The sequence below is a fragment of the Cetorhinus maximus genome, chromosome 9 (genome assembly GCF_964194155.1).
Source record: "Cetorhinus maximus chromosome 9, sCetMax3.hap1.1, whole genome shotgun sequence".
NCBI lineage: Eukaryota > Metazoa > Chordata > Chondrichthyes > Lamniformes > Cetorhinidae > Cetorhinus > Cetorhinus maximus.
Genome location: NC_135887.1, coordinates 8,742,435 through 8,770,127, shown reverse-complemented (window position 1 = coordinate 8,770,127; position 27,693 = coordinate 8,742,435). Strand labels below are relative to the sequence as shown.

Here is a 27,693-nt window from a genome sequence, read left to right as displayed (position 1 = left end):
ATGAGAAAGTTAAAGTCCCAAAGATATATGGGAACAATGGAATTTACATTAAAAGGGAGAAACATTTATAAAGGAGAATGAGGCTATGTATCAGGGAAGGCATTGTAAGATCTGCCAGAAGTGTGAAAAGCCTCCAGTATTTGTGCATTAAGCCTGCTGTCTACAGAAACTAAAGCTGGGAAAAGCCACTTTGAATTCTACTGTCCAGGGTATTGTGTTGACTTGCCTGGATCGGTTTAAAATCTATTTTTTTTTACCATTGCCTTAACAGGGTGTAACTGGAAGCCAGATTAATTAGGGGTTTTAGGCATTATTATAGTAGCAATTTGTAGACCTATATATGTGCTGGAAATCTTCTCTTTTGTTAATAAGCGCTTAATTTAATTTTTAAAAAATAACCTCTGAAATCTTGGTGGGCTTATTACTTCTGAATTCAGGGCACGGAGCTCAAAATAAATACAAATTGCAAAACCTTTTTAAAGCGTGATCAAGTTTCCCTCATGGGTTTGATCCACCTAGCACACATCATCTGTCGTGTCATAGCAACACTCTGCTTCTTTATTCAGTTGTGGACTAATAGGCAAACTAGGTTCCTGTTGTGACCTGAAAGATATCTTATGACATACTGGCTTAGATCTTCTGGTCTCCAGATCTGAGACGACCGGATGTACCCCTGCACCCGCCCCCACCACCAAGACGAACTTCTGCAGAAATCCCGACGCCCTGACTCTTTTATGATTGCCATGACAACATCTTGACTAATTAAAGCCAACTTACCAACCAACCAGCACCCCTTTTCTCATGCAGTATAAATTGCTGTTCTCTTTGAAATTTGGCATTCTTGCATCTGTCCAGATGAGTGCAAGATGAAAGGCTTCAACAACATGTCCCTTTAATTTGAGCATTGCTTGAAAAAAAAAAGTATAGTGGGCTAATCCACTGCATCACCCTGACCTCTCCATTTCTAGCATTTTACTGTTACATATTATCCCATTATTTTCTCCTATTATTTTAGGATTGAGTAGCACCAGAGGAAAAAAATTGATGCCAAGTCCTGATATGGGTACAGGATGCAGTACCACAACAATGAACAGGACTAGTAACCGTGGGGGAAAATAAAAGTCTCTTGCATGAGGTGCGCATCTTTATTCACTAAGTCTCACCCATTAGTTGCATCTGCATAGCTCTGTGTCCCTATCTTCTATTATTGTCACTATGTTACAATGAGATAATGAATAGGTCATTGGCACAATTCAGCAAACATGAACATTTGAATGCCAAAATGGGAACTTAACGGATAAAGAAACCAAGTATTCCTCAAAATGAATGCTGAGGAACATAAGGTGTAATAAAATTGTGGAATTGGGAAGTTTTTGCCTACACTGCTCAAGTCATGAAATCCTTTGTTCATGTTGCAGTATTGCAATATGGCTCTGGCTGGCTTAGAATCTCTTGATTTGGGAAATAAGGTTTGGACAAGAGATATGAACAGTTATGGTAGCTTAGTTCTTTGATAACCAACATTTCTGTTGGCTGGAGGGAGGATGGCAAGATAAAGTGGTATAAAAAAATGTTTACAGAAAGTTGCTAGCACTAAAAAGGAACAGTAGTATGTTAAGTCTGGGATGCTAATCCTGAAGCAGTCAACCAAATGAAGTTCCATTCCAAGATGGCAGCATAAAACCAGGTATTATGTTTTAGCCAAACATGGAGGGTGTTCTGAAACTTAGAACAATGTGTTAGCTTGAAAACATACATGGGCTATCATGCCAACTTGAGAACCATCTATAAACCATCACCTCTTGGTTCCGCAAAGCCTGTCCACCATCTACAAGGCACAAGTCAGGAACGTGATGGAATATGCCTGGATGAGTACAGCTCCAACGCTTGAAACACGGCACCATCCAGGACAGAGCAGCTTGCTTGATTCACACCCCATCAGCCACCTTAAATATTTACTCCTTCAACCACTGGTTCACAAAGGAAGCAGTGTGTACCATCCATAAGATGCATTGCGGCAACTCGCCAAGCTTTCTCCAACAGCATCTCCCAAACCCATAGCCTGTTATGACGTGGCAGATGGTATGCGCCAGGTGGACCAAATCCACGAGGGAAACTTGGCTGCACTATCACAACAGTTTTGCAATTTGTATTTATTATGAGATGTGTGCACTGAATTCAGAAATATTAAGTCCACCAAGGCCTTTAGGAATTTTTAAAAATTAAATTAAAGTATTTATTAACAAAAGATTTCAAGCACATACATAAGACTACAAATTACTTACTACTATAACAACTCCTAAAATTCCTAATTAACCTGAGTCCCAGTTACACTCCCTTTAAAACAACTGTCCGAAATAGATTTTAGATTTAAAACAAGCTCAGCAAGTTAACACACCTTAGACAGTGGAATTCCAAATGGCTTTTCCCCAACTTCAGTTTCGTTAGATAGCAGACTTATGTACAAATGTTGGAGGCCTCATTAAGGCTATTTCACACACTCCTATTAGATCTTACATGCCTTCTGCCAGGTAGCCTTTCATTGTCCCTTATATATGTTTCTCTCTTTTTCATATGTAAATTCTATTGTTCCATATGTCTTTGAAACTGTATCTCCCTCATAATATTAAAACTTTCATGTTGCCACTATATATTGTCAGTAACCTTTGGGATAATAAACATATTCCTTAGCCTTGCTTATCTGGCTAGTTATAAACAGACTAAGATCCCTTTGAAATCCAAATACTCCTTCATTTATCTAAAAATGCAAATTCCCTTCACACCTTACACGCTATACCAGCATCCATGTTTACTCATTATCGTGTCAAGCATCTAGCTTCTTTTGATGATTTAAGGCTTGCAATCTACTTGACTGCAAGATGTAATTAAATCACACACAGACCCAACTATACTTATTCATATAAACCTACTTCACAATAAACCAGAAAAATGTGAGAATTATTATACTTTCATCACAAACCTCCAACACCCAGAAGGCCAAGGGTAGCAGATGCATGGGAACACCACCACCTGCAGGTTCCCCTCCAAGCCACACATCATCCTGACTTTGAACTATATTGCTGTTACTTCACTGTTGATGGGCCAAAATCCTGGAACTCTCTCTCTAACAGCACTGTTGGTGTACCTATATCAGATGGACTGCAGCGATGCAAGAAAGCAGCTCACTACCACCTTTTCAAGGGCAATGAGGGATGGGCAATAAATGCAGACTTGCTAGCGGTACTCTCATCCCATGAAAAAATAAAGAAGTTACACAGGATAAATTGTAGGAGTGTGAAAAATACTACTGAAATTACATGATCACAACTTCACAAGTAGACCACCAAGAGGAGGACATTTACGCAATAGCATTCATATTCAATTCCCTCCTCGAACAGTGCTATTGACAATTACATCTATTTTGAAAAAGCTTCAATTGAAAGTTCACGCTTAAAAATTGTATTCCTTATTAATTTTTAGGTTTGGGAAAGAGGGAGAATTTTGCAATCTCACTGAATACAAGTAATTGGGCCTCTATATAGTTAATAGCAGTGATCCTCTTCTATCACACTTGTATTTATCCAATGGCCATATTCATAGTATGAACAGAAATATACTTCAGGTGCCTTGGCAGAAATCACTTACCTGGCCTCCGTCCACAAAGGTAAAATGCCAATCTATCTGTAAGTTCATATTGACACTCCACCAGCCTGTCAGCGAGATCATGGTGATTTGCTTGCCTGTCAAGATTAAAGAATAAAGATTGCATGGAGGTGAGAACAAGAAATTAACCCATCTTGCGATCACTTAATTCTAGATTCAGTCCCTTCTAGTAACACAAAATATTTGTGTTTTTAATTTTAGACACTAAAAACAATAAAGATTACATTTAGATAACTAGCAGAATAGTCACAAAACACAAATCAAACCATCCCCGCTTCTTTATTCAGTTGTGGGCTGATAGGCAAATTAGATTCCTACTGTCACGTGAAAGGTATCTGATGACATATCGGCCCAGATCTTCCGGACTTCCAATCATTGGAAACCGAACATACCTCCCAAGATACACTTTGGGATCCTGCAGAAGTCCTGACGCACTGACTGAGAATTGCATGGGAAGTTTGAACTTCCGATGGGCAATTCCCTTGCTCCCTGGGACTCCCCAAAACCCGACCAGGTGCCACGCTACCCACTTACATCACCCACCCTACGCACTTACACACCTACCCACTCATTCAGCCATTCACGCATACACCCATTCACTAACACACTGAAAAGCTGTTTAAATATTTGGAAGCTTTTCAGTTTTAGTGAACACTTGGCAGAATATGGCAGCTAGTGCTGTAAAAAGGGGATGTAACTTCTCTTCCCCTGACAATCCAGCACTATGAGGAAGCAGTTCAACGGAAGGCTGTTCCACATTTCCGAAGAAGCCAAGATCGGAAGGAATGTGGAGCAGAAAAGGAGGAGTGGACAGCAATCCGACCGTGATTGCCACTCCTTGCAAGACTTGGGATGTGATCTTTCCAAGAGGTTTTTATAGTTTGAATGGTGGCCTCTGTGCAATGCTCTCATTAGCATCAGCAGAGGTCACTAAGTGATCGGGCCCTATTTTTAATTGGAGATCTATGTACAACAATTCACTACTTTTTACTTTCTTAAACTGGCTCTCATCCAAACGGTAGAATTGTACAACCACATTTTCATGATATAACTCCTACAGCATTTTATTGTGGGAGCACGCGCCCTATCAACAGGAAATATTTCTAGGCATTTTTGGTAGATGGTTTCCTGCTAGAAGGGCAGTGCACTCTCAGTCAAACATTAATGGCATTCAGTACTGGAGCTGGGATCTAATTGTTTCAAGTTTGGAACTAGTGTCATTTTGGAGTTCTCGAGCATTCTGAAAATGAACCCAGTTAGGTCGTGTTTGCAGATGCCCCAAGCGGGAAAGATGCTGGTTTATTTAAAAAATAAAACAACTTTGTGAAGGAAGGTCTACATTTTGTTTTCCAACTTAGGGGCCTTGTTGTTCCCAAGAAAAGGTTTGCAAACACAAATTTGTGTCATCTTTTTGGAATGTTGCTTAATGAAAACATCTTTTTTTCTGCATGACTCTAACCCCCAAGGGGTCAGACAGTGCCTTCCAAACCTGTGATGTCTATCATCTGGGCAAGGGAAGCAGATGCATGCGAACACCAGCACCTGCAAGCTCCCCTCCAAGCCACTCACCATCCTGACTTGGAACTATATCACTGTTCCTTCACTGTCAATGGGTCAAAATCCTGGAATGTTCTTCCTAACAGCACTGTGGGTGTACCTACACCACAAGGACTGCAGCGGTTCAAGAAGGTGGTTCACCACCACCTTCACAAGAGGCATTAAGGATGAGCAATAAATGCTGACTGAGCCAGCGAGGCCCACATCCCTTGAATGGTGTGAGGAGGCTCATGTGGAGCATGACGACATGTTTCGGCCTGTTGGGATGCATGGCCAGTTTCTGTGCTGTAAAATTCTATGTAAATGCAAGTTTAAAAAAAATGATTTACACAAGATACCTTTGGACAAAACATTGAACTCTCACTCTGGAAAACTTAGTGACTATACTAAATAGATTCTCACTTGTTGCCACTTTCTCCATGTATGTTGAAGGTCTGTTGCATTGAACATTGGCTTTTTAAAAAAAAATACTGATGGCTATATTAAGTGTGAATGACTAACTAGATGCCCATGGCATTGGTTTCTCTTTTATAACCAGTAAAGTTTTCAGGTCACACAAAATTACTTCTTCAGATGAGCTTGTATTGCTGACATGCATAGTTTTATCATATCAAAACAATATGCATTTCTCTGAACATGTTGTGCCAAGGGCAAAAACTTTGGAGATTTAAACATTTCATAAGAAAAGCTTGCATCAATATTTTGTTGTAATGCTTTCATTTTGCTTTAACTATTTCAAAAGCAAAAACATTAAACAAAACAAATATCAAAATATACACAACAGTACATGCCCTTAACAGAGATATGCATTTTTATGAAACAATCTAGATGTAAAACCAAGAACTGCATTACTTGCCCACACATTTTAAGGTCAGCTACCATAATAATGGCTGTAACCACAAGGAGTGCAATGATTTGCAGCAGTAATATAAATGAAACAAAAATGTACAAAATGACTGAGGGTCTTTCCTCCCCCACTAACCTGGCATAATCTATGGGAGTTCTGCCATTAACATCAGGTGCTCCAGGATCTGCACCATAGACAACCAGAAGTTCAGCCTGGTGTATTTGTCCCGCTTTAGCAGCTACGTGCAAGGGAGTGGTACCTTTTTCCTGATGAATGGAAAATATAAAACATTCAATAAACCCAGCAAATTACATGTACCCTAGTGCACTAGCTTACTTACAGAACTCAATTTATGATGCAGTAGCACTTCACAAGCAAGTGGCAGAGTCAATCTTGGGCATTATGTTAACCAGTCTTAGCTGGAGCACTGGTAGGTGCAATAGTGAATCTATGAAAAAAAGTAGGGTGAAACAGTGTGGCAGCGATGGGGGGGCAGGGGGGGGGGGAATGCAAAGCCTGAAAGGGTGGAAGATGATTGAATAATACACTTCAAAATGGACTTGGATAAATACTCATGGGCAAAAGCAATTTGTAGGGCTACAGGAAATGGAGTACTGGATAGGTCTTTCAAAGAACCGACACAGGAATGATGGATTGAATGGCTTCCTTCTGTGCTTATCATTCTCTGACTCTATGGCTATATTTCACCTCAATCGGAAAGCCTGAGAGTTCTATTTGTGGACATCTGCCAAGGATAGGATCAAATTTAGCTGTGATGCCCTCTGATGGTAGAACTGCCCACCAATCTTCATTGTCTCAAAAAAAAACCCAGCAAATCTGTGGAACTGCATGCAAACATTTTTTGGAAAGGAATGATGAGAAAAAAAGGGAAGAAATGAGTGGGAGTGTATATACATTGAATAACCAATAGCCCAGTTTTCAGGTGTTACAATGTCAAACACTTAAGACATTTCAGTGCTGTAAACCATTTATAAACATCATCTAGATTCAGATGAATTAGACCTTTGGAATGCAAACCAAAACGGCTCCATTTTAATTGTATTCCATAGTATTAAATGCTTTCCAGCTTATTATTTTAATCCCTCAGTTCACAGTTTCAGAATATATTTGACACTGTGGTGCGTGAAGGTAATGTAGAACGTCCAGAAAATGGAATCATGAAAATGAAGTGTTTGTATACTGAATCATATGACAGAACAAACAGATGGCTGGGAGAGTACAATGCCTTAAAAAAAACTTTTGGTCAATATCTTGAGCTGAGAGCAGAGTTCAACTGATTATGATCCAAGACTTGAGTATGTGGCAGCCTTGAACATGCATCTATTTTTTAATTCATTATATAATGGCGCCAGTGAGCAGGCAAATTTTTGTTCAGATTTTGTTCACAACGGAATAGCTTTTTCTGCTGTCTGATCACAGTTTTTATACAACGTAACATTGTTAAACTCAGACTATGCTGCTCGACTGGGATTAAAATACTGTGTACTGATGACTTTTATTGAAAAATAAATAGCACAGAATGGCAGTGTGTATAATCTGCATAATTGCATTTGAAAATCTTAAGAAACCTGCTGTAATGAACTTTCAATTTGGCAAATAGGAATTGAGTTTGTTGATATGAAAGAATATCTAAATTTTCCTGTTCTCTCTCCCCTAAAATCCATATACTGGAGGTGTGATAACTGAAAACAGTAGAAACAAAAAAAATGTAAAGCAGGTTAGTCAGCATCTGAAAGAGAAAGGTCATCAGAATGGCTTTCTCTCTGGTGCTGACTGGCCTACTTAATTAAAATAGATTATGAAATGCTCCAAATTATGGAAAACTTTTCCATAATAAACTTTACCGGGTGAAAGAAATTGGCCTGTGCTCCCAGGGACAGTAGCCTGAGACATGTCTCCAGATTCCCTGTGCGGACACTGGAGTGCAGTTGCTGTTGTAAGAAAAGAGAATATAAATGTTAGCTAAAATTATTGTAATACAATTCAACGATAATATTTTATACATTTTGGAACAGTCAGATGGCATGTGCGATGTATTCCTCAATGTCTTATATTGTGACTTTTACTTATGTCTCCAATTCTATCAACTGTTTGAATGGACCTTGAAATGTGGTTTTAAAGTGAGGAAGGAACAATGGGACTAGGCAATGGTGAATTGGCCCAATTTCTCACGACCATTCCAGCTTTAACACTAAGAATTTTGCTTAATTCCAGCTCAGACTGAAACATCTGTGAATTCCGTCAATGGCTGCAAAGATGCTAATTGAAATTAGTATGAGCAGTTTCAATTCCAAACTTCCAGTGGGCACAGGTCACACACAAGGCTACCTGTAATTTGATAGTTGTTGCAACTCAATTAGTCACGGGAGCAGAGACCATAAAGCCTTTGTGGAAGATATTACTCTGCTACAGCAGGTGGTGCTTTTGACATGGGGAGTGTGTCAACTGGGGCAGAGAAGAGGGAGCCTTGCTTTCTACCTGACCCAAGGTGTGTAACATTGGGTGTTCCCAATGACAGAACTGCGTGTCACAGGAAATAGCTTCGGGTTCGCCAGGGCCACTCAGCTCCCGACCTCATTACAGCCTTGACCCAAACGTGGACAAAAGAGTTGAACCCAAACGATGAGGTAAGGGTAACTGCCCTTGACCCTCTGCAGCAACTCACTAAGGCTCCTTCAACAGCACTTTCCAAACCCCCGACCTCTACCACTTAAAAGGACAAGGGCAGCAGATGCATGGAATACCACCACCTGCAAGTTCCCCACCAAGTCACTCACCATCCTGCCTTGGAAAAATGTCGCTGCTCCTTCACTGTAGTTCCATCTTGTAGATGGTACACACTGTTGCTACTGTGCATTGGTGATGGAGGGAGTGAATGTTTGTTATGGTGGATGGGGTGCCAACCAAGCAGGCTGCTTTGTCCTGGATGGTGTTGAGTTTGAGTGTTGTTGGAGCTGCACTTATCCAGGCAAGTGGAGAGTATTCCATCACACTCCTGACTTGAGCCTTGTAATGGTAGACAGGCTTTGGGGAGTCAGGTGGTGAGTTACTTGCTGCAGAATTCCCAGCCTCTGACCTGTTCTTGTAGCCAGTGTTTATATGGCTGGTCCAATCCAGTTTCTGGTCAATAAAGCATGTTGAGGGTGGGGAATTCAATGACAGTAATGCCACTGAATGCCAGATGGAAATGATTAGATTATCTCTTGTTGGAGATGGTCATTGCCTGGCACTTGTGTGGTGTGAATGTTACTTGCCACTTACCAGCACAAGCCTGAATGTTGTCCATCCCCACTTCCTGAAACTGCCTTCCTAACAGTACTGTGGGTGTTCCTACAACACATGGACTGCAATGGTTTAGGAAGGCAGCACACGACCACCTTCTCAAGGGGAATTAGGGATGGGCAATAAATGCTGGCCTGGCCAGCAACCCCCACATCCCATAAACAAATATACAAAAAATACAAGTCATTCCCCAGCATAGATATTAAATCAGATTAATTGCAAGAAATATCCAACTCAAAAATTGAAAGAGTCAACAACTATTAAAAAAGGCCAATAGGGGGAGGCGGTGGCATGGTGGCATTGTCACTGGACTGGTAATCCAGAGAGCCAAGGTAATACTCTGGGAACCTGGGTTTGAATCCCATCAGGGCAGATGGTAGAATTTGAATTCAATAAAAATCTGGAATTAAAAGTCCAATGATGACCATGGGACCGTTGCTGATTGTCATAAAAACCCCATCTGGTTCACTAATGTCCTTCAGGGAGAGAAATCTGCCATTCTCACCTGGTCTCATTTACATGTGACTCCAGGCCCTCTGAAATGGCCTTGCAACCAGTTGTATTAAACCACAAAAAAGTCAATATAAAGGAATGAAACCGGACAGACCATCCGGCATCGACCTAGGCACCAGAAACAACAACCCCAGCCCTCTCGACCCTGCGAAGTCCACCTGGAGGCTTATGCCAAAATTGAGAGCGCCGTCTCATAGATTAGTCAAACAACAGCCTGACACAGTCATACTTATGGAATCATACCTTACAGATCATATCCCAGACACCACCATCAGCATCGCTAGTTATGTCTTGTCCCACTGGCAGGACAGACCCAGTAGAGGTGGTGGCACAGTGGTATACAGCCAGGAGGGAGTTGCTCTGGGAGTCCTCAACATGGACTCCAGCCTCCACGAAGTCTCATGGCATCAGGTCAAAAATGGGCAAGGAAACCTCCTGATTACCACATACCACCCTCCCTCAGCTAATGAATCAGTACTCCTCCATGTTGAATACCACTTGGAGGAAGCACTGAGGGTGGCAAGGGCGCAGAATGTACTTTGGGTGTAGGGTTTCGATGTCCATCACCAAGAGTGGCTCGGTAGCCCCACCACAGACTGAGTTGGCTGAGTCCTAAAGGACATAGCTGCTAGGCTGGGTCTACAGCAGGTGATGAGGGAACAAACCTCATCCTCACCAACCTACCTGTTGCAGATGCATCTGTCCATGACAGTATTGGTAGGAGTGACCATCGCAGGGTCCTTGTGGAAACGAAGTCACGTCTTCACAATGAGGATACCCTCCATCATGTTGTGTGTCACGACTACTGTGCTAAACGGGATAGGTTTTGAAGCAATCTAGCAACTCAAAACTGGGCATCTATGGGGGGGCTATAGCAGCAGCAGAATTGTACTCAACCACAATCTGTAACCTCACGGCCCGGCAGATCCAGCCGTGTACCATTATCACCAAGCCAGAGGATCAGCCCTGGTTCAATGAAGAGTGCAGGAGGGCATACCAAAAGCAACACCAGGCATACCTAAAAATGAGGTGCCAACCTGGTGAAGCTACAATACAAGACTACTTGCATGCCAAACAGCAAGAACAGCAAGTGATGGACAGAGCTTGGTGGTGGACAATTAAACAACTCACTGGAGGAGGTGGCTCCACAAATATCCCCATCCTCAATGATGGAGCAGCCCAGCACATCAGTGCAAAAGATAAAGCTGAAGTATTTGCTACAATCTCAGTCAGAAGTGCCGAGTGGATGATCCATCTCGGCCTCCTCTGGAGGTCCCCAGCGTCACAGATGCCAATTTTCAGCCAATTCGATTCACTCCATGATATCAAGAAACAGCTCAGGGCACTGGATACTGCAAAGGCTACGGGTCCTGACAACATTCCAGCAATAGTATTGAAGATTTGTGCTCCAGAACTTGATGCGCACATAGCCAAGCTGTTCCAGTACAGCTACAACACTGACATCTACCCGGCTATGTGGAAAAATGCCCAGGGACGTCCTGTATACAAAGCAGGACAAATCCAACCCGGCCAATTACTGCCCCATCAGGCCATCCTCGATTATCAGTAAAGTGATGGAAGGGGTCATCAACAGTGCTATCAAGCGGCACCTGCTTAGCAAAAACCTGCTCACTGATGCTCAGTTTGGGTTCCACCAAGGTCACTCAGCTTCTGACCTCATTACAGCCTTGGTTCAAATACGAACAAAAGAGCTGAACTCCAGGCGTGAGGTGGGAGTGACTGCTCTTGACATCAAGTTGGCATTTGACCGAGTATGACATCAAAGAGCCCTAGCAAAGCTGGAGTCAATGTGAATCGGGGGAAAACTCATCGCTGGAAGGTAGTTGAGGTCATTGGAGGTCAATAATCGCAGTTCCAGGACATCACTGCAAGAGTTCCTCAGCATAGCGTCCTAGGCCCAACCATCTCAGCTACTTCATCAATGACATTCCTTGCATAAGGTCAGAAGTGGGGATGTTTGCTGATGATTGCACAATTGTCAGCACCAATTGCAGACTCCTCAGATACTGAAGCAGTCCATGTTCAAATGCAGCAAGACCTGCACAACATCCAGGCTTGGGCAGACGAGTGGCAAGTAACATTTGCACTATAGTGCCAGGCAGTGACCATCTCCAACAAGAGAGAATCTAACCATCACTCCTTGACATTCAATGGCATTACCATCGCTGAATCCCTCACTGGGGTTACCACTGACCAGACACTGAACTGGACTAGCCATATAAATACTGTGGCTACAAGAGTAGGTCAGAGGCGAGGAATCTTGTGGCGAATAACTTGCCTCCCCCCAGAGCCCGTCTACAAAGCAAGTCAGGAGTGTGATGGAATACTCTCCACTTGCCTGGATGAGTGCAGCTCCAACAACACTCAAGAAGCTTGACACCATCCAGGGCAAAGCAGCCCACTTGATTGGCACCCCACCCACAAACATTCACTCCCTCTACCACCGACAAACAGTGGCAGCAGCGTGTACCATCTACAAGATGCACTGCAGAAACTCACCAAGGGTCCTTAGGCAGCACCTTCCAAACCCATGACTGCTGCCATCTAGGAGGACCAGGGCAGCAGGTACATGGAACCACCACTAGCTGGAAGTTCCCCTCCAAGCCATCCACCATCCTGACTTGGAAATATATTGCCGTTCCTTCACGGTTGCTGGGTCAAAATCCTGGAGCTCCCTTCCTAACAGCACTGTGGGTGTACCTACACCACATGGATTGCAACAGTTCAAGATGGCAGCTCAACACGACCTTCTCACGGGCAATCAGGGATGGGCAATAAATGCTGACCTTGCCAACAATGGATGATAACAAAATAGGGTATTACTCCAGAATGGCAAATGTGGATTTGTACAACTGATTTTTCCCCATGAACAAATCCTGATCTTAGTTGAGGGAAGGTGCACAGTACAGGTTAAATGCTTTCTTCACAAAAGAAAATAAAGAAATAAATACACTATATCACCCCCTACACCTCAACCCCCTCCCACGGCACTTTCCCATGCAACCGCAGAAGGTGCAACACCTGCCCCATTACTTCCCCCCTCCTCGCCGTCCAAGGGCCCAAACACTCCTTTCAAGTGAAGCAGCACTTCACTTGCACTTCCCTCAATTTGGTCTACTGCATTCGCTGCTCCCAATGCGGTCTCCTCTACATTGGAGAGACCAAACGCAGACTGGGTGACCGCTTTGCGGAACACCTTCAGTCTGTCCACAAGCATGACCCAGACCTCCCTGTCGCTTGCCATTTCAACACACCACCCTGCTCTCATGCCCACATGTCCGTCCTTGGCTTGCTGCAATGTTCCAGTGAAGCTCAACGCAAACTGGAGGAACAGCAGCTCATCTTCCAACTAGGCACTTTACAGCCTTCTGGACTTAATATTGAGTTCAACAACTTCAGATCATGAACTCTCTCCTCCATCCCCACCCCCTTTCTGATCCCCCCTTTTCCAATAATTTTTTTTAAAGTTTATTTTTTTTTAAATATATATTTTTCTTTTCCCACCTATTTCCATTATTTTTAAATGTATTTCCATCCATTGTTTTATCTCTACCTTTTAGCCTATTTCGATCCCTTCCCCCCCACCCCACTTGGGCTGTCACTTGCTCGTCCTGCTTTCTACCGTTAATGTCATCATTAGCACATTCCTCAGCTAATATCACCACTGTCAACACCCCTTTGTCCTTTTGTCTGTGACATCTTTGGCAATCTCTTCTTTGCCTCCACCTATCACTGGCCCTCTATCCAGCTTTACCTGTCCCACCCCCTTCAACCAGCTTATATTCCACCTCATTTCTACATTTCGTAGATCTGATGAAGAGTCATACGGACTCGAAAGGTTAACTGTATTCCTCTCCGCAGATGCTGTCAGACCTGCTGATTTTTTCCAGCTATTTTTGTTTTTGTTTCAGATTTCCAGCATCTGCAGTATTTTGCTTTTATTTTTGCTTTTACACTATTTTCAGAATTCTCTGACGATACCATTTACAGTTCTATTTTAGTCAAGAAATATTTATAATGCTGAAAACATCTATATATTCTATTTGGGTAACTACTTCCACTTTCAAATTTGAAGCCATCATTTTTATTTAAAAATTACTATATCTGATAGCTCCCTTTTGCTTTTTTATCTGGGGGCACAGTTTACCCACCTTTTAGAGAACTGTCTCCTTTCTGTCATGAATCACACCATGCAACAGGATAGAAGGTCCATACACATATTTCCTACATGCACACATACATAGCCAAAATTTCACTCTTCACAATTCCCTGATGATGACCGAAGTGCTTAAAATTCAGATGCTGCATTCCCTCCAATTTATATTTAAAAATATGCAATTCCTTTACATTTCGCTGATGAGGATCAGAGATTATTAGGTGAGTTTGAGAGATTATCCTCACCACTGAACTGTAAATAAAAACAATACATTTTGCATACCCGATCTATACATCACATTAAACCTTTACTAGTGCAGTAGTTACGCCAGTTATAGGGCTAACCAGGCAATTATTTAAAGGCTAAGAAAATCTTCTCCTGTAAATGAAGGTATTTTCCTGTGCCTCACAAATTGGTCAAGATGTTCCCATTGCCGAGTAATGACATTTTAATGAGATTTTCAGCATTCAACAAGGTCTACTCCCATGAGCTTGTGCAGAGTGACAATGCAATTTTCTTACAATGCCCCAGGGTATGATATACCACTGCAATACTTCAGCTTACAATCCTGATGCTGTGAAAAGTCTCCCAAAGATCTGAATGTGAAACTGAAGTACTGCATATAATGATAAAGATGGATGTCAGGAGGCTATAAACTTTTTATTGGGTTTCTGTGCGTTTTGCTAGTGACTATATCGTTCCAATAACTGCACCGAGACAGCACGTACAGCATGATGACATGCTTTATTAGTGAAATCATTGGGCGATAAATGCCACTGGACCATTTGTGGCATTTGAGGCAAAGCAGTGATACAAAAAGCATGGTATTAGTACAAGCCTACTCAATTTTAAACACAAGTTAAAATGGCCTCTAAAGAGTTAAGTTTGTATGGTGACATTTTAAAAAGGAAACAGAGTGAATATACTGTAATCGAATACTGGTGAAGTGGCAATCGCCCAGTACTGAAAATAACTAAAAGTGATTTTGTGTACGTTTGGGTGAAAACATTGCAGAAGGCCAGAATTTTATATTTTAAACCTGCTCACTCAAAGGCTAGATTAATACATTAAAAGCCATGGGAGCCTGTTACACAAACTCTAAATGACTGGTTTTCTTTGCATTTATGGAACCTGAGATAATTAACTTGCATTTTGGATAAAACCAGCAAGTGCTTTAATGCAATAGGATTAAATGGGATTCTTATGCAGGCAGGAATCAGCATAGAGAACAAAAATGCTTGTTCCCAAGTTATTCATAGGTCACTCTAGAAAGCTTGTGCCAACAAAGATTTGCAAAGAAAAAAGAGAATTGTTCAACCAAGAGATTATCAAGTGATGTGATATCTTAACTGACAATATCCAACTGCAAATCTCCTCTAATATTCAAATTAGTTTAAATTCAAAAAAACAGATTTAATTTTGTCATCACTGTGCTATTACAGCTGTAAATAAAACTTGTTCAAGACACCTCACCTTACTCAGGTCCTTTGTGGTAACACCATCGTCATCACGACAAGGCAGTTTGTGGACAAATGCCAACATCTGATACTTGGCTCGTATGAATTCTGCCTTGGTAGGGCTGTAGTTTAACAAACATAAAAAGGCACATTTTAATAACCAAATAACTGCAGTCTCACTAAGTTTACAAAAACTTCACAGTCAATTACAATGTCAGACCTATCACTACCACAATAATAACTGTACACCCTGGCAATCGCTATTTCAAGGGCAATCGGAAAAGATCACCAGCAATTAATCTTATTTATCTATTAGTTATAATTCCAAAACTATGATTTCCAATAGTTTAGATGTAATAATGAAATCTGAGGCTTAACAAGATGAAGCTTCTATGTAAATTGTACACATCCTGGAGTGTTTATTTAAGAATAAATTGTTGAATGGACTAATCACATCAATGGTTTTTTGAAACCAAACCATCTACTAGAGACTATTACTTATATGAGAAAAGTGAAAAAGAGCACAGATTTCACTGAAAAGAGGATGATGTGTGTACATGTAATTCCAATACAGCAGCCTTGTATTTTTAAGGTAAATGGAACTCACTGTACTTTATCCTGAGGGTTTGGTTTGCGCCGTCCACTTTGCACTTGGGCTGGATCAAGCAGTGAGTGTTCCCAGATTGAGTTGGCTCCATTACTTGCTAAGGTCTGCACCATCTAAAACAAGGCGAAATAAAGATGACCATTTAAAATTGTTTCTAAAGATAAAGATTATATGTTTGTGGTCAGATATTCCATTAACTTTTGAGCTGAAGTACTTTTGTCTGATGATGGATAATGTTACCAGTGTTAGAAACTTTGTAAATGGCCAGGCATAGGTGTGCCAATAATACAACATGCTGGAACGGAGTGATGGAACAAGAAGTTTCACCCACAAATTTTGTCACTACACAGCAAATTCCTAAGATCAGTGCACCCCAACTTGTCAAAACATCCTGCATCTGCTCCCAGCAGGAAGTTATAGAGCAGCACTGGTATATAAAAGCTGAATGTATCTAAGTGGGGAATGATATATATCTAGGAAATTCAGAGATGGAAAGAGAGAGAAAGAGAGAGAATGCTAATTTCATTCACAGATTGTCATGAAGCTATTAATGTATATATTATCGGAAAATATTTTTCTTTTAAAATAGAGGTTTAGTCTGTGGGTGTGCCTTAATTGGATTAAAGCCAGCTAGTCTGGGTGCTTTGATATGTACTAGGTTTGAGATGTAAACAGAGAGGTAGAGTGCATTTGCATTTTTTGAATAGAGCATTCAAGAAGTGGGGTGAAAACTGATGGTTATCTAGCAGCTACCAAGCCATATGTTTATATTACTAATAAAATCGGCACAATGAGAGGGGTTTTATTGTTAAAGAGGTTTAGTTCAGAGATAAAAACAAAAAACTACTGCGGATGCTGGAAATCCAGAACAATAACAGAATTACCTGGAAAAACTCAGCAGGTCTGGCAGCATCGGCGGAGAAGAAAAGAGTCGACGTTTCGAGTCCTCATGACCCTTCAGCAGTACTGAGTATAGTTAGGAGAGGGGTGAAATATAAGCTGGTTTAAGGTTGGGGGAGGGGGGAGGGGGGGGAAAGAGAGAGAAGTTGAGGGGGTGGTGGTTGTAGGGACAAGCAAGCAGTGATAGGAGCAGATAATCAAAAGATGTCACAGACAAAAGGATCAAAGAGGTGTTGAAGGTGGTGATATTATCTAAGAAAATGTGCTAATTGAGAATGGATGGCAGGACACTCAAGGTACAGCTCTAGTGGGGGTGGGGTGGAAAGACTGACAAGGTATTAGTTGTAGATTTAAAAATAATGGAAATAGGTGGGAAAAGAAAAATCTATATAAATTATTGAAAAAAACAAAAGGGAGGGGGAAGAAACGGGGTGGGGATGGGGGAAGGGAGTTTAAGATCTAAAGTTGTTGAATTCAATATTCAGCCCGGAAGGCTGTAAAGTGCCTAGTCGGAAGATGAGGTGCTGTTCCTCCAGTTTGCGTTGGGCTTCACTGAAACAATGCAGCAAGCCAAGGACAGACATGTGGGCAAGAGAGCAGGGTGGAGTGTTAAAATGGCAAGCGACAGGGAGGTTTGGGTCTTTCTTGCGGACAGACCGCAGGTGTTCTGCAAAACGGTCGCCCAGTTTGCGTTTGGTCTCTCCAATGTAGAGACGACCGCATTTCCAAACCCGCTGACAAGGGTGGTGCTGTTGTTGTCTGGCGCACTGACCTCTACCTCAAGGAGGCTGAGCATCAACTCGCAGACACTTCCTCCTACCTCTCCCTGGACCATGACCCCACCACTGAACATCAAGCCATTGTTTCCAGGACTGTCACTGACCTCATCTCCTCTGGAGATCTTCCTCCCACAGCTCCCAACCTGATAGTCGCCCAACCTCGGACGGCCCGCTTCTACCTCCTACCCAAAATCCACAAACAGAACCGTCCCGGCAGACTGATCGTGTCAGCCTGTTCCTGCCCCATGTCTGTCCTTGGCTTGCTGCATTGTTCCAGTGAAGCCTAACGCAAACTGGAGGAACAGCACCTCATCTTCCGACTAGGCACTTTCCAGCCTTCCGGGCTGAATAATGAATTCAACAACTTTAGATCTTAAATTCCCTCCCCCCATCCCCACCCTGTTTCTTCTCCCTCCCTTTTGTTTTTTTCAATAATTTATATAGATTTTTCTTTTCCCACCTATTTCCATTATTTTTAAATCTACAACTAATACCTTGTCAGTCTTTCCACCCCACCCCCACTAGAGCTGTACCTTGAGTGTCCTGCCATCCATTCTTAATTAGCACATGTTCTTAGATATTATCACCACCTTCAACACCTCTTTGATCCTTTTGTCTGTGACATCTTTTGATTATCTGCTCCTATCACTGCTTGCTTGTCCCTACAACCACCCCACCCTCAACTTCTCTCCCCACCCCACCCTCCCACCTTAAACCAGCTTATATTTCACCCCTCTCCTAACTATACTCAGTTCTGCTGAAGGGTCATGAGGACTCGAAACGTCGACTCTTTTCTTCTCCGCCGATGCTGCCAGACCAGCTGAGTTTTTCCAGGTAATTCTGTTTTTGTTTAGGTTTAGTTCAGAGGTTGGTGATACAATGAGAATTAACATTCAATGGGCAGAGGTAGGTATAACTTTAGCAGTTTTTGGGTGTGCAGAACAGAGGCAATGTGAGATCAAAAGGCAGCTGCAAGCTTCTAACTGGCTCCATAGGAGCCAAAGTGAAAAGAACCTCATTTTGAATTCGTAAGGTGAAAATGCTTTGCCTGGTTTTTGGTTAAGTATATAGGTTGCTGTTGCTTTAATGGAGATTAGTTCGGGAATTTGTTAAAATTTATGATAGCAGATATATATATATATCACGCTACCACCGTCAAGAATTGCGTTCTTAGCCACATCATAAAGGACAACACCTTGCTGATTTTAGGCTAGATGGAAAAAGGAAGAATCTCATATCCCTGCTTATCGAATCATGAATCAAAATCTTTGCCAGTCCTTGCAAGTAGTCTGTTCAAATCAATTGTATTCCAATCCCCCTCTCCCCCTGAAAAAAACAAGGCTTTGTTTTGGAAAAGATCCACTAGGAGAGAGAACAGGAAACCAAACAAAATAGCAGATTGATACAAGAAATTAGATTTACTAATCTGCTTAGTTAAATCCGTCCCATTTGAAAACTACAAAATACAACAGGCCACTTTAATTATGCAATTATGGTGAAGCAAAAATGTCTTCAACACATTAGGTACAACCCAAAGTTTACATTATATTTAAAACTGATGAAGAACTCCTTTCCAGCAAAGGGAAAAAAACAGGATCAGGGTTATCAAGGATAGAATAATTTAAAATAGATGGGGAAACCTTGTAAGTATATTTGAATGATATCCACTTCACATTGCATACATAGGATTACATACTTAGTATATAAGGCACAGAAACAGGCTTTTCAGCCTAAACAGTCCACGCTGGTGTTTATGCTCTACCTGAGACCCCTCCCATCTTTTCTCATCTAAATCTACCATCATAATAATCTATTCCCTTGTCCCTCGTATGCTTGCCTCGTCTCCCCTTAAATGCTGAACTGTTTCTATTTGAAGCAGTACTGTAATTTGCTGGTACTTCATGTTCTAGAATTCAGTCCATTTACATCCACATTGTGTGGAGGGTTTCAGAGCACCGATGGCACTTGCATCTGAAATTCAAGGGCAGTTGATTCAAAGTTAAAATTGCAACATTAATTTCCCAACCACAGAACCTCCAGGTGCTGGGAGATGCAGGTAATTCTTCATAAAATGAAGCGGTACATTGTTACCCTAGGCAAGAGGGCTGAGCTCTTAGCTCACCGGAGACAAATGAAAACAAACAAACCAATCACATCACCTACTACCAGCAGCTCATTTGTATTTGCCACAACCAGCAGTGACGATGCTTTATTTGTAAGGACAGAATAGCATAAATACAACACATCTTACTAGAGATGCTTTCCACTTTATTTTATAGGCCCTCACCAAATTTCTACTCTCCCTTCCTGAAGGCATCATCCCCTTGCTGGGCTAAAGTTTCATTATGCAATGGTCACACTTTGCTACCTCACTCAGTGACCATTATTCACATGAGATTCAACAGCAGGTACTGGCTGGCTGCTTTGTCAGGGATTTCACTGCCAAAGTCAAAATGACAGTACAGTTTTGTTAGTTAAGCAAATTTACCCAACAAGCAATTGATTTGTAGAGACAGGAAATTCCCAGATCATAAAATGACAGCACAAAAGGAGGCCATTCAGCCCAACATACCTGGAGATGTGTGCTGAATTAGATCTCAGCTAGAAAGGCAATAAGTCTACCATCGGATTCAGTGCCTCAGCTGAGGGAAGAGGGTAAAAAAAAAACGAACAATTCCCAGTCCTGACCACCATTAAGCAACCCTCCAATGGAAGTATGCAGCCATGGACATGAGGTGAAATCGGGGTGGGGATGGTTTGTCCCAAGTACAATTGTATTGAGCTTTGGTAAGGCCACACCTGGAGTACTGTGCTCAGTTTTTTTATCTCCACATCAAAGGAAGGATATCCTTGCATTGGAGGCAGTACAACAAAGATTCACTTGATTGGTTCCTGGGATGAGGGTCAGCCTATGTTGAGAAACGAGTAAATTTATCCTCTACTCTTTGGAGTTCGAAGAATGAGAGGCAATTTAGTTGAAATGCATAATATTTTAGAGGGGCTTGGCAAGGTAGACACAGAGGTTGTTTCCCATGGCTGGTGAATCAAGAAAAGCGGCCCAAAGATTTATGGAATAATTAATAGTGGAAATTAATTGATGAAAAGAAAATGTTTCAGTGACTTGTGCTTTAGGCTGGAATTTCTGATGAAATGTCCTTTTGTAGCTTCATTTAAAAATATAACTCCCGATTTGAGGATTTCTATACAATATTGATCTTCTAAGCTGCATTTGCATATAAGATGCATATTAAATATGCATAAACATAAACCGGGCACAGACTCAGCATATGGGGCTGGCCATTTGCGACTGAGGGGAAGGGAATTTTCTTCACTCAGGGGTTGTAAGTCTTTGGAATTCTCTGCCTCAGAGGGTTATGGATGCTCCATTGTTGAGTATAATTTAAGGGAGAGATGGATAGATTTTTGGTCTCTTACGGAATCAAGCGATATGGGGAGCAGTCAGAAAAGACAAGCTGAGCCAGAAGATCAGCCATGGTCGTATTCAATGGTGGAGCAGGCTCAAGGGGCCTTATAGTCAACTCTTGCTCCTAGTTCTTATGCTCTTGCAATCTAAAAATAGCCTGACACTTCCTGTTAAAGTTTAAATGTGAATAGCAGTTGCTTGAGTAAGGAATAGAGGGCAACTGGTGTCCCCAGCCCAGCAAGTGTTTGATGGGGGAGGAATACAAGGGAAGGAGAGAATTCATTAAATTTATCTGGAGAGTCTCATCTAGCCAAAGTGCTTCATTTCAAACAGATACTGTTTTAGGCTCTCAAGCTGTAGTTTCTTTATTAATTTCATCTCTATTCATTGTTCGAAGAAGAAACATTCAAAGAATACAAAGGCAAAAAGTATGCCTATCTTATATTAAATCAAATGTACAAGGAGGACATTTTCTAAAATATATTTTCAGTGTGCATACAAACTAATTTTCTTTCTCCCCCCATGGCCTTTGGAAGTGCTGTAATTTAAATGTGCAGCTTATATGCAAATACAGTTTAGAAGATCAATATTATATAGAAATCCTCAAATCATAGGAGTTATATTTTTAAATGAGGTTACAAAAGGGCATTTCATCAGAAATTCCAGCCTAAAGCACAAGTCACTGGAACATTTTCTTTTCTTCAATTAATTTCCACTATTAATTATTCCATAAATCTTTTCTAACATATGCTCAAAAAGTTAGGAATTGTCTTCACAAAATGCGAACAGAATGTCTAATCAGTAAGACAACACAGTAAGCCAACAAGACCGTTAAATATATAGTACAGGTTACAAAGAACAAGCAGGTGGGTGAATTTTTCCTCAGCTTCCCTTCTTTCCAATGCTTCTTGGAATTGAGTTCTACAATGCTTCAATAAATCCCTCATACTACTGTGATGAATTATTTACTCCTCTTCCATTCTTGTTCTTATTCTTGCATTTTGATGATCGCTCAGAGTTTTTAAAAGCCCTTAGGAAGTTGTTAATGTCATATCTTCCTCATTATAAATTTGTCAAGAACATTTGACTACAATAAGCAGGCATAACTTGAATAGATTTTCCGGTCTGCACATAGGCCAACATCATTTCTCAAAATACAAAGGCTGGTTTCCAGTGTACTTTCCAATTATCTATCAGGAAGCCTTGAAGCCATCCATGGCTCTATGACCAACTCCATTGACCTCCAGTGTTGCTTACTCAGAAGTGCACAAGTATTGCATTCTACTTAAGTGTGAAACTAGATTTCAAGCCTACCATTGCCAAGACCACCAAATTCCGTCCCTTCCTCCTCCAGTCTGATGCAAAAATTCACCAAGATGGGATTTCTCAAAAGCTTTTCTCCACAATTTCCCCACCCCCAGCCATCACAAACTTCTGCTAACTCAAGATAAAAACAAAAAACTGCGGATGCTGGAAATCCAAAACAAAAACAAAAATACCTGGAAAAACTCAGCAGGTCTGGCAGCATCTGTGGAGAGGAGGACAGTTAACGTTTCGAGTCCGAATGACTCTTCAACAGAACTAAGTAAAAATAGAATAGAGGTGAAATATAAGCTAGTTTAAGCGGTGGGGGTGGGGGGGGTGGGACAAGTAGAGCTGGATAGAGGCCTATCCAGCTCTACTTGTCCCACCCCCCCTTAAACTAGCTTATATTTCACCTCTATTCTATTTTTACTTAGTTCTGTTGAAGGGTCATTCGGACTCGAAACGTTAACTGTCCTCCTCTCCACAGATGCTGCCAGACCTGCTGAGTTTTTCCAGGTATTTTTGTTTTTGTTCTGCTAACTCAACCTTGCCGCCCCAGGCTTCACTGCATGAAATTCTGCATTATGACCTGGGCCTTGTCCATCTCTGCTAGACTCTTCTTCAGTGAACAGGTTTCAAAATTCTCATTTTAATTTTCAAATCCATCCACAGCCCCTCACCAACCCGTTTGGGAAATTTCTGCAGCAACATGTCACAACCCATACTTTGTCCCAGGGACAGTAGGTTACTGCTTGTTCTGTTCCTCATCTCAAAGATCCATTGCAGGCAACCCCTTCAGCCATTGTTTTTCTGCTTTCTGGATTTCTCTTCGAAAACTGTTCCACCTGGCTACTTCTCTTCCTTTCTTCAAGCCTCCGAAAAGCCTTTATCTCTTTCACCTAACATTTAGTCTCCTCCCCTGCTCATCAGTCCTCACAGTTTAGCCTTGTCAATTGATCAGACTTTTTAAAAAGCTTGAGCAGTGCTTAATTAATGCAAGGTGTACTTTTCCTAACCTCATTTGACTTGCTTCTTAAACGCACTGCCACAATTTCCTAAAACAATTTTAACAAGTGGATTTTTGAAAAGCTGGCTGACCTTTCTCCATTTTTTTGGTGTAGGCAAGTCCATGCAGGGTTCAGCGAGTTAACCTTTGGCTACTATGTACCACGTACCAATAGCTTGCCCAGCAATCCAAATTCTACCATCAGAAGTATGTTCACAAAGACAAGGAGCACACTGCCAAATAGTAATTGTAAAGATCTAATAATACTTTAAGCTTTGCTTTATACAAATAGTTTGGAAAAAAATGCAGATTGGATTCAATACACCAGCTCGCAAGCCATCATAGTTAATTAGTGGTGCTAACGAAGGTGCACCCCAAAACCCTGCCTTTTGTATTTCAAAAACGCCCTTCAATATAAAGCAGGTTACAATCCATTAAAAAGAGAATGAGCTGACAAATTATTTACTTTTCCCTACCAACTCTAAAATTTTGGTGAACCAATTCTAATCTAATGTAATTTATTTCTCTCCACGGCCCTTTTTAGCAGTTCACCACGTTATAGAATAATTCAGAACCAGAAATCACACACCCAAGTTATTTTTAAAACTGACGCAACTCCATTTCAGTTGTGAACATGTGCTTGCATGCAACAAAAGTACAATATCATTTTAGATCCACCTTGAAATTACAAACAGCTTACTTTCACAAGATGTACCTGATTTCAACGAGACACTCGACTATACATACAAAACTGATGTCTGCTAGTACACATTTCAAAGATATTTTAAAAAATGAACTCTGCTAACTCAACTCTCTTTCAAGGATAAATAAAGCTGTTCATGGGCAAAAATGACATGAACTACAAGGAACTGACCCAAAGTTTAACTGAAACAAAGTTTGCCGAAGTTGACTTGTTTTTACACAATCTTTCAAATACAATCTTGGACTTCACATTATGGGAGGTGGTTTGGTTCTTAAAACAATTTTATATTGCTGCAAAAAGCACCAAGGTAGAAGTGCTCAGCTGTAGACCTATCATTTCTGAGCATGCTCTCCTGGTTTACATTCACTACTGTATTAATGAGCACTATTAGACCTTTTGAAGAGCCAATAGGAAGAATGTCTTCACATTCTACACCTCAGGTCTACACGCTCAAAACACTGGAAAAGTAGTCCTAGATAATGTCGGAGAATTGGAGTATGCCTTTTTTTTCATTTTAAAAGTACTTCCATCTCTGCTGGTGCAGTGTCCTTGTTGCCACGAGTAAGTCAATATGAACCAAGACATTAGAATTAATCTGCACAATCAATAAACATCTCTAATGATTTACTTTGTTCAATTTGTCTTCCTTACTTTGCACTCCAGAATAGTGAAGGAGCATTATTTGTTATTTTATTACACATCATTCATAGCAAATCATTTTAATTCTACATGATTACTCCTACAAGAAGTCAATTTTTAATTCAAGAGTAGTGCTCCTGCTGGTCTTCTGGCATTTGTTTCTCCTCTCTCTACAATTCTAGGAGAGTGAGTGCATTACAGAAATATTTCAGGAGTAACCATTGGGTTATGTAGCAATGGGTCCTGTGGAGCCTTGTCCCATAATAAGCCAACTCCTTTAGGAAAAAAATAAATTGAATAAAATGATCATCTTCAACTATGTACCTTGCATGCACCTGCCCATAACAAAGCTTCATTATTCATTCTTTGCTTTATTAGAGGCCAATCTTACAGCTAGCAAACCCCTCCTCATTCTCTTCCAGACTATAATCTTGGTACCTCCTTCCTCATCTCAAAGCTTCCTATAATCCTTCAATATATTTCTATAAAGTCTGTATTTCATAAAGGACTGTCTCTTTGCATGTTTAATTTCTCTTATACAGTCGATGCTTCAACTTGGAATAAATGTGATCACTGTCATAGAGGATGAATAATGAAGAAGAAAGCTACTCCCTTTGATAATTCAAGCAGCACCCAGTAGGCATGAACAAAGCAAATCAATCAAAAAGGAGCATCTAACCCCAAGAAAATAACTCAAATCCTTATTTGAAAACAGGAGAATAAATTACTCAAGATGTCTGACTCATGGGTTCTTCATCAGCATTCAATTCGCTTGTCATTTTTCTCCCACTGATGATGCAGGATGCTCACTTTAAAGCATGACATGAAGTAAATAATTAAATAAACTCCATTATTTTTCCAAAAACTAGTTACTTAACTATACTGAATAAAATAACTCAATTTTTAGGTTTACTTGAGAGAATATTTAGATTTAATTGAGTGAAAGCTTGTTACATATACATTTTACAATCCAAGTTTCCTCTATGGGTTAACTACAGTATCCATTATTGTTTTCAAAATAATGTGCAACATAATATTCATGCCATGCAAATGGCACGCAATGGCCATCGCCAACATGAGAGAATCCAGCTAGTTCCCCTTGACGTTCAATAGTGTTACCAGTACTGAATGCCCCACCAACAACATTGCCTGGAAATTTAACTGGACTAGCCAAATAAATACTGCAGCTACAAAAGCAGGTCAGAGGCTGGGAAGCCTGTGGGAAGTCATGCCCAACTTCCCAAAACCTGTCCATTATCTACAAAGCACAAGTCAGGAGTGTGATGGAATACTTTCCACTTGGCTCGATGAGTGCAGCTCCAACACCACTCCATGGGCTTAACATGATCAAGGACATAGCCTTAACTTCATCCAGAAAAATAGCCCTGACTGGCACCCCATCCACCATCGTTGCACTCTCAAGTCACAGATCATCCTGATGTGCAATATATTGCACGTCATTCCTTCATTGGGAGTCAAAATCCTAGAACTCCCTCCCTGTGCACATATCAGTGCCACATGAACCACAGCAGTTCAAAATGGCAGCTCAGCATCATCTTCAAGGGAAATTAGGGATGGCCATAAATGCTGGTCTTGCCCACATGTGACACCCACATCCCATGAACAAATAAAAAATATATTGAATTGACCAAGGAAGGAATTACAGTTAAAAACAACATTGGTAACAGTTGTTGATTTACCAACATGTTGCAACCCAGAGAGGTCATAGGGGAACTTGTGCTTGCAAATTCACATCTCTAATCAATTATTGGACTGAAGGGGAAGAGGAGTATGGCCTTGGGTATTCAACATCTGATTATTCATTGAAAACCATAAACCAAATTTATAACTGACCATTGGGCTCTCAGCTATTAACATATGAATAAATCTAATTAGGACAATTAAATATAGAATACAATTCACTATATAAAGACAGTCTAGTGGTCTTGCACCTTCAGGAACAGAAGCAGCAAAATAAAATGATCCCACTCTGAGATCCTGATTAAGGTACATGTATGAAGAGGTCAAGTGCAGCAGAACCTCAGGAACCTAACCAGATTGATTGAAAAATTAATTAGAATACTACAGGAACAGGCTCCTGCAGAATGAACGATCAGTTAGTCAAAAGGTCAATGCATTAGTCATCAGTGAAAATACAGAAGTGTATCAGCAGCCTTTTACCTAATGAGTGTTGGCATCCTTTTCTGCTCTCATGGAACAACTAGATACTTGGGGTCCCACCACTAAAACATCTGGTTAATTATCAGTAACCTCTATAGCAAACATGCTGACGTGTTAATAGCATATTTCCATTTAGAGCTTGCAACTCAAAATACCATAGTAAAGATACAGCTTCCCATCAGCATAGCGGGTTATGTACATGTTGCTATGTTATTTCTAAGGCCATTATGCCTTTAGCCAGATTTATTTTACTGCAGCATCACATTTAACCAGTTTATAATTTCAGTACTCTGCACAATACATTTACAGACCAGTTACCTATTTCATACAAAAAAATACTAAGAGCTCTCAAAATCAATCGCCTGAAAAAAAGTTTTTTTTCTAAAATCTGCCAAAATATACCACTAAATCATCAGAGATATCTGCACTCCTCTAATTCTGGTCTCGTCAGCATTCCTAATTTTAATTGCCCAACACTGGTGGCCTTGCCTTCAGTTGACTGGGTCCTAACCTTTGGAACTCCTTCTCCAAGCCTCTCTACCTCGCTTTCCTTCTTTAAGACACTCAAAACCTACCTCTTTGATCAAGCTTTTGTTCATCTGCCCTAATAATACTTAGGTGGCTTGGTGCCT

The 27,693-nt window shown here is 41.0% G+C and overlaps 1 protein-coding gene across 4 annotated transcripts in view; it reads right to left on the bottom strand.

Annotated features, from left to right (window-relative positions):
- The window catches only part of git1 (G protein-coupled receptor kinase interacting ArfGAP 1), a 201,688-nt gene that overhangs the window by 93,743 nt on the left and 80,252 nt on the right, over positions 1 to 27,693 (bottom strand). For all 4 annotated transcript variants that reach the window (XM_078548010.1, XM_078548013.1, XM_078548012.1 and 1 more), the window contains exons 3-7: positions 16,125 to 16,237; positions 15,534 to 15,639; positions 7,933 to 8,019; positions 6,203 to 6,333; positions 3,646 to 3,740 (exon numbers count right to left, since the gene is read on the bottom strand). In XM_078548010.1, the coding sequence (XP_078404136.1) occupies positions 3,646 to 3,740; positions 6,203 to 6,333; positions 7,933 to 8,019; positions 15,534 to 15,639; positions 16,125 to 16,237 (532 nt within the window). The remainder of the gene's footprint in view (positions 1 to 3,645; positions 3,741 to 6,202; positions 6,334 to 7,932; positions 8,020 to 15,533; positions 15,640 to 16,124; positions 16,238 to 27,693) is intronic.